At 38.0% G+C, this 8,303-nt stretch overlaps 1 protein-coding gene across 2 annotated transcripts; it reads left to right on the top strand.

Annotated features, from left to right (window-relative positions):
* The first annotated feature begins 587 nt into the window (after nucleotides 1–587).
* Nucleotides 588–8,303, top strand: LOC103844767 (F-box protein At5g52880). Of its 2 annotated transcripts, XR_004452532.1 has the most exons (7): nucleotides 588–1,006; nucleotides 1,795–1,949; nucleotides 2,203–2,290; nucleotides 2,390–2,520; nucleotides 2,617–2,765; nucleotides 2,874–3,194; nucleotides 8,164–8,303. XR_004452532.1 is itself a non-coding variant. In XM_018655452.2 (6 exons), exons 1-6 carry the CDS (start codon nucleotides 834–836, stop codon nucleotides 3,051–3,053), a joined length of 876 nt encoding a protein of 291 aa, XP_018510968.1. In that variant the 5' UTR covers nucleotides 588–833; the 3' UTR covers nucleotides 3,054–3,272. The 2 variants fall into 2 exon arrangements, 1 of the variants encoding a protein (XP_018510968.1); XM_018655452.2 differs by lacking the exon at nucleotides 8,164–8,303 and having other exon boundaries at nucleotides 2,874–3,272.

Here is an 8,303-nt window from a genome sequence, read left to right as displayed (position 1 = left end):
TAATCTGTTTAAAATGAATTGGACTGGGCTAGTCCACGTACGGCCTGACCAGTTCCACTACTTCTTTTCTGCGTTACCCGAAAATGTGTTTGTGTCGATCTTGGCAACACTTTTATTTGTCATGAAATCAATAATCTAGTATTTTGGAATGACATGCTTCACCTCTTTACAGAATACCTACTTAGTCTTTCTTTATCTTTATTTATGTAGTCAAATATGATTGGCTTCTTAGTTTTTTTCTTTTTTGACCTTTTCTTAGTCTTTATTAGTCTTTCTGAAAGCTAAGTTTTTTAATTCGGAAATGTTAATCTAGAAATTGATTTAAGAAGAACGCGTATATCAAAAGTTATACTAGTTTTTAATTTTTAATTTCTTGTTGTCAGAAAAAAGGTCTAAAGGGTTCTTTTAAATTATTTCATCCGTTTCATTAAGATAGACTTTTTAGAAAAAAAAGTTTTTTTCACAAAAATGTATTTTTGTATGTTTTTATAAAAAAATTGTAAATTTTAAGAAAATTAATTGACTTTATTCAATTACTATTGATTAAAAATCATTAAAAATTGAAAATTACAGAAAACTATACATTTATTATAGTAGCTTAATGTGTTTTCTTAATATGATAACAAAAAAAAAATATGATAACAAAATACTAAAAAGTCTATCTTTGTGAAAAGGAAGGAGTATGTGTTAAGATTGCGTATATAAACAAATCTCCATTTTTCAACATTGAGTTGTTGGTATGAGAATACAGAAAAAGTAGTAGCCCACAAACAGCAACTCGGATAGATCAAAACTTAGAGAAGACGAGAAGTCAACAACATACATATTTGAATATGATGAGATACCAAAATCTAATGGTAGGAGATGGCCTATCCGATCATCATCGCTACCCATTTGCTTGCAATGAACTGATCTCCATGATAGATCTTGGTTACTCTCGTTTACCCAAAGATGTCAAAGCCTTCATCTTCCAAGATTGTCTCTCCGCTTTTCGTCTTCTTCCCGAGTAAGTTTTTCTTCACTGATGATTAGGAGGTGTTTTCTCATGCCTTGTAAATAGCAAAGCTAGAAACTTTCAGCCAAACCTCAAGTGGAGGATTGAGTTTAATGGTAATTGAATCGTTGAGATTAGCTTAGATGCTTTGGTTATTTTCATATACAATTTGCAAAAAGACATGTTTTGTTTAAACGGGTAGGATGTTTTATCTTTCTTGAATATAAATACAAATACTTTAACAACTTTGCTTTGTGCTTCACGATGATTCAATCTTATGGTTCCTCTATATGTTGCTGGAGAAATCTTGAAAATAAAACCAAAGTTGGGAACTTTGTTTGGTTCTAGCAGCCAATCATTAAGCAGAGGATTAAGACTAGTGTGTGTTGGGGTTTGGTTCTTCAAATGACTTCACTGATTCTTTTGCATTTTTTCAGAATGATTTTTTTTTTTGTTAAAGATGCCAAATGTTCTGTTTTCTTGAATATAAATGCGATGATGTAAACGTAAAACGCAAGTTTTTAACCTTTAATGTGATGATACTCATCAAGAGCAGCTTATTTGTATAGCACAAATACTTTTGATTCTTAGTCGACGTCGCTGTTTTATGAAATCTATGTTTCATCTGCAATGTGTCAGTCTATGAATCTATGATTGATCCACCTTTTCTGATATTTTAAATTTAATTACAGTAATTAGTTATATTAATATGAAATGTTTGAGAGACTCTAGTAATTATTTTGCCGATGTGTTGCTCAACAGTTTCAGTTTCTATATTTATATATGTTTTTCTCATTTAGGATGAACACAACAGCTGCTGTTTCAGCCGCTAACCTTCTTGTGAAGAGCGTGGAATCAGCATTTCCAAAACAGAAGAAGAACTTAGCCATTGTACAATTTAAGCAAGCAAAAGTAGCACTTAAGAGACGAACTAAGAGCCATGAGGAAAGTAGAGGTATGTTTTCTAGTTATCTTTCTGGGAATCTCCTCTTTAATAGCGCTCCAACGAGTAGTTTGCCTATTGGCCCTAAAACTCTTGGATTCGGATCTGACCATGTTAAATTTGTCTTAGTAGAATAATTAATTTAACATTGTCTAGGTATATGGAGTTGTTATGGGCTTAAAAAAAAAGTTGTATGGGCTTTAGATATAGAACCTCTTAGTCATTTAAAGAAAAATGCCCGAGATAATCTTTTTTTTTTTTTCAGATACACCTTCACTACCACAAGATGTCCTTGTTCACATTTTCAGTCTCCTTGATGTATCATCCTTAATTTCCTCATCTCAAGTCTCTCGGTACTACTACTTTGTCCTGTAGTATATTTGCACGTTGCAGATTCTTTTGCTTGCTTTGTTCTTTTTCTTCTTCTTCTTACTTATATGTGATGTTTGTAGCTCATGGAACCTAGCAACGCATGAAGGCTCTCTGTGGCGATCACTTTTTAATCTTCACTTCAGTCACGACGTCTTGACTCATATTCATCCCGGTTTTGACTGGAGAGAAGCCTTTAAGAACGAATGCATTGGTACGGGCTTCTTTTGTGCATGGTTTTATCTTCTTTCTTTCGTATATTACTGCTTTAAATTTGTAAAGTATTCATTTGCTTTGCGTAATCTTGCAGTGTATAATTTATCAAAGATGTTAAGATCTGGTCGCGGATATTGCAGTTACTGTGACACCCTTGTTTGGCATGACAACTTTAGATGTCCGAAGAAACAATGTCAGTTTGAATCAGGCAAGGAGCAACTGGACCCCATTTTAACTCACCAGGTATAAGCTTTTTCCTCCTTTAAAACTTTCTTACTTCTTTTTGTCTGTTATTTGTTACTTGTAGGACAAATTATCTTATATGCTTTTGGTGGTTTTGTTTCTTAACAGGTTGTTAACTATTTACTGGGGATAACTAGCTCGTCTGATGAAAGTAATTTGGACGAAAGTGATTCAGTGGACAGTGGTTCGACTGAGAGTGACTCGGTCGAAAGTGATTCGGACGATGGGGACGGTCCTGGACTATGGGCTAATCCTAAGAAACACACAGAAAGGATTCCTACTCCATAGTTTCACAGCTTAACCCAATATGACATGGTTAGGGGCTGGCTGAGCAAAAAAACCTTTAATAAATGAGAGGATTCCTTTATGTGTGTGAACTTTCTTACTCGTATGCACATTCAGAGTTATCAACTTAGTACAGAACAGCAAATGTTAGAGGAATTGAAGAAGACGATAAAATGGATAAAATGATTCTGTTATTCTGTTACAGAGTGAATGCTCTGTTTATATACATACATAATGAACCGGTTTACTCGGTTAGATGTTGGTTTATATTAAACCAACTATACATTTCATAATCTACTCTAATATCCCTCCTCAAGGTGGCATGTAGATCGAAGAGAATGACATCTTGCTGATTAATGTGTGAAAGATAGCTGGATAGAGCGGCTTGGTGAAGACATCGGCTAACTGATTGTGTGTACGAACGTGTAGTGTCTTGATCAAGCCTTTCAAAATCTTCTCACGAACAATGTGACAATCAATCTCCAAACACTTGGTTCTTTCATGAAACACTGCATTATTAGCGATATGTATAGCCGCAGTTGAATCACAAAAGAAAGCCACAGGTTGATGTTGATGAACTGTGAACTCGCGTAGAAGATTGACAATCCAAACTATCTCACGAACAGCAAGTTCCATGGCTCGATACTCTGACTCTGCAGACGAGTGTGAGACAGTAGTTTGCTTCTTAGACTTCCATGCTATTAGAGAAGGTCCAAGAAAGAGAAAAAAGCCTGAAGTAGAACGTCTACTATCTTTACAAGAGCCCCAATCAGCATCGGTGAAAGCCTTTAGAACCAAGTCTGATGTAGAACTATAGAATATCCCTTTTCCAATAGTTCCCTTGAGGTAGTGTAATACCTTGTATGCAGCTTTGAGATGCGTTTGTGTTGGAGCCGAAGTGAATTGACATAACTTGTTGACCGCAAAGGTGATACCCGGTCTTGTTATAGTCAAGTACATCATCTTCCCAACCAGTCGCCGATACAAACCAGGATCACTGAGTAAGGGTTCACCACTGTCAATGCAAAGCTTGATACTCGGATCCATTGGGATTGTAGATGGTTTACAAGCTAGAAGACCAGTCTCATCAAGTAGTTCTAAAACATACTTACGTTGACAGATATAGATTCCTTGACTGGCTCTCGCTATCTCCAGACCAAGAAAATATCGAAGAGGTCCAAGATCTCTGAGCTTGAAGCGCTTCTTTAAATCTTCCTTTAGCTGATCCACAACTTCATTATCATTGCTGGCAATGACAATGTCGTCTACATAGACTAGAACAGCCACATACTTTCCATTCACATTTCTGATAAACAAGGTGTGATCAGAATGCAAAGATTGAAATCCAAGAGAAAGCAATGACGCACTGAACTTGAGGAACCATTGCCTTGAAGCTTGTTTAAGTCCATATAAAGACTTGTTGAGCTTACACACCGGATTTGGAGGAAGCATTGTACCGTCCTTAGGAGTGTAGCCAGGAGGTAATGACATATAGATTTCCTCAGTTAGATCACCATTAAGGAAGGCATTGGAGATGTCAAGTTGTGTTAAACTCCATCGTTTTGCAGCTGATACAGCTAGTAGAGTCTTAACAGTAGTCATCTTGGCCACAGGTGAGAATGTATCAACAAAGTCTATCCCCTCCTGTTGTGTATAACCCTTTGCAACCAAGCGAGCTTTATATCTCTCCAAGGTGCCATCAGCATTTAACTTGACTTTATACACCCAGCGACATCCTATTGCATGTTTTCCAGGAGGTAATGATCACACTGTCCATGTATTTGTACTCTCCAGAGCTATTAATTCTTCATTCATGGCTTTGATCCACTCATCAAACTTCTTTGCCTGATTGAATGAAGTTGGCTCAACATGTTTGGTAACTTCACAAACGTATGCCTTATATCCTTCTGTCAGCAGTCATGTTACAATAGTAGTCTTCAAGATAAGCCGGTTGCTTAGAAGTCCGTTTTGATATTTTCTCTGCCTTTGTAGGAATTTGACTATCAACCACAGGTTCATCAGTTACAACCACAGGTATCTCTGTGTTAACAGACGTGGGAACATCAGAAGCTATGTGTGTCTTATTCACAACTACAGGATCAATATTTGGATAAAGATCATGATGAAGATCTGATTCAGAGCACGTGAAAGGGAAGATGTCTTCATGGAAAACAACATTCCGTGACACAGAGATTATATTTGTATCAAGATCCATCACTTTATATCCTTTGAAACCGGCTGGATAGCCTAAGAATAAGCATGGTCTTGATCGTGGTTGAAACTTGTGTCTGTTCTTTGAGGACGTAGACACATAACACAAGCAACCGAAGACTTTAATCTCTGAATAATCAGGCTTCTTCTTGTGTAGTAGTTGATATGGTGACTTATCTTGAAGTAGTGGTGAAGGTAGTCTGTTGATCAGAAACACTGCAGTGAGTACACAATCTGACCAATACTCCAAAGACAACTTGGACTGGAACATCAAGGCACGAGCAACGTTCAATATGTGCTGATGTTTTCTCTCCACCACCGAGTTTTGTTGAGGAGTTTCAGGGCAAGAGTGAAAAGCTTTGATTCCCTTTGCTCTGTATAGATCAGTAAACATCAGCTCCTTAGCGTTATCTGATCGCACTCCTCGAACTTTAGTCTTGTACTGCGTCTCAACCATAGTTATAAACTCCGGGAACACACGAAGGACCTCATCTTTTGTGCGTAAGAGATAGACCCAAGTCACTCTGGTATGATCATCAACGATCGTCAAAAAATACATGTATCCTTCAACAGATGATACTGAGAACGGTCTCCAGATGTCATATGGATGAGTTCAAAAGCTTCAGTACACATGTTATTATTAGAGGCAAACGGTAAATGTTTCTGTTTGGCAAGAGGACATATTGCACAATGAGAAACTGATTTATTCCTTTGTGACAATCCTAATACATTCGCTATTGAATCAAGCTTTTGTATTGAAGGATGTCCTAATCTGTGGTGCCAAAGAGAAGCATCTACAACAATGTTCATATAAAGCGGAGACTGAATAGGTGTTGAACGTCCAAGAGAGCCTTTGTCCAGTACGTAAAGATTCGATATCTCTTCACCCTGACCAATCGTCAATCCCTTGGTAAGATCCTGAATCACACAAGAGGCATCATCAAAAGCAACTCGATAACCAAGATCTTTTGTCAATTGGCTCACGCTTAAGAGATTTAATCTGAAGTCTGGAATAAACAGAACATTGTTCAAGACCATGAACTCATTCAACTTCACTTGTCCAATCCCAATGATCTGTACTCCTAAACCAGTCGGTAGACTCACTGATCTATTGATAGTATCAGATAGGGTGGTAAATAGACCTTTGTCATGACACACATGATGAGTCGCACCACTATCTATAATCCATGACTCTGATGAGAGAACATGACCAGTAGATCGCAGTATTCCAGCAAAACATAAGGTTTTAGTAGAGAATGCCATACCGGGTAAAGCGGTAATGGTTCCACCAGATGTTGAAGGAATATCAGAAGCTGACTGAGATAGGTTCATGTGAGCATTGAAGTACTCAATGACTCCTTGGATTTGGTCTTTGGTAAGGCTATTCACGAAACCTGTAGAATTGAAATCATTAGTATGAGTTTCATTCAAGGACATGTTTGCTACCAAAGGTTTCGCATCTGAAGATGCTTTGTCAGCTGCAGCAGCTCGCTTTGACTTAAATCCAGGAGGATAGCCATGTACTTTGTAGCACTTGTCTACTGTGTGACCGTAATAGCCACAGTGAGAGCACATTGGCCTCGCTTGTCGTTGATGAGAAGTCGAATGCATAGCATTAACAGACGCCTGAGAACCATCAGTGACAGCAGCTACGTTATACGTAGAAGCACTGGTAATAGGAGTGATGCTTCGCTGACGTAGTCTTGATCCAGCAAGTTGTATACTTCAGCAAGATCCGGGATGTGTTTCTTCATAATAATCTGACTTCGAGCGTGTGAATAGGATTCGTTTAAGCCAGCAAGAAACTTTATGATCTTAGCATGCTCTGTCTTCGTGTTAGTGGCTTTGCAACACTCACAGTTGTGACACGTTTTAACATAATCTGCTCCATCAAGCTCGTCCCAAAGCGTCTTGAGTTTGGTATAATACGTAGAAAGATCCATAGAGCCTTGTTGGAGAGACCAGATTTGTTGCGTGAGCTGATAAGATCTTGGGAGATTCGTAATACGGAATCTTGTCATCAAATCCTTCCATATCTCAGATGCGTCATTGAAACGTAGTATGCTCCCATAGATTTGCTTGGTAACAGAGTTCAATAACCAAGATTTGACCATACTATTGCAGCGTGACCAGATCCTAAAATGAGGGTGATTCTCAGGTGGTCGAGGAAGAGATCCATCCACAAAAGATAGCTTGTTCTTCGCATCAAGAGCAATAGTAATGGCAAGATTCCAAGTGTTATAGTTCATACCATCGAGCGTTTCTGAAATGATGGAAGATCCAGGGTTATCTCCATTCGTCAGGTAATACGGAGAGTATTGGATTCCATCAAAGTTGAACAACTCAGTAGATAAGCCAGGAATAGGAATAGCGTTCATCAGAATGGATGAAGTAGGCGGTAGATTTACCGGAATAGATGAAGATGGCGGTAGATTCACCGGAATAGATGAAGACGGCGGTAGATTCATCGGAATAGGTGGATTGGAATCAGAAGTCGTCGGAATAGATCGTCTTCTTGATGTAGTCGCCGGTTTCGTCGCCGATGTAGCAACACGAGTGCCACAGCGAGAAGATCGATGGAGAGTGACCATATCGGAGCTCAATCGTGACGGAATGATCCGAAATAAGCAATCGATAGATCAGAAAGTGAGCAATGCGGAAGAAGATCGATTGATCGGAGTGTATGAAAGCGGAAACGAAGATCGAGAGCTGAGTTTGAGCTCAGCGCTCTGATACCATGTTAGAGGAATTGAAGAAGACGATAAAATAGATAAAATGATTCTGTTATTCTGTTACAGAGTGAATGCTCTGTTTATATATATACATAATGAACCGGTTTACTCGGTTAGATGTTGGTTTATATTAAACCAACTATACATTTCATAATCTACTCTAATAGCAAACTTCTCTTGCTTGTGCTTGTTGCGCTCATGGGCCTATCTGTTTATATGAATATTTTGGGTGAATTATGTATAATTTCTACAAAATTAACTCTATTGATACTCTTTCCATTTAAACTTATATATCTTTTTTAACTCTTTA

Source organism: Brassica rapa, chromosome A10 (assembly GCF_000309985.2).
Source record: "Brassica rapa cultivar Chiifu-401-42 chromosome A10, CAAS_Brap_v3.01, whole genome shotgun sequence".
NCBI classification, from domain to species: domain Eukaryota; kingdom Viridiplantae; phylum Streptophyta; class Magnoliopsida; order Brassicales; family Brassicaceae; genus Brassica; species Brassica rapa.
This window is presented reverse-complemented; position numbering and strand designations above follow the sequence as displayed.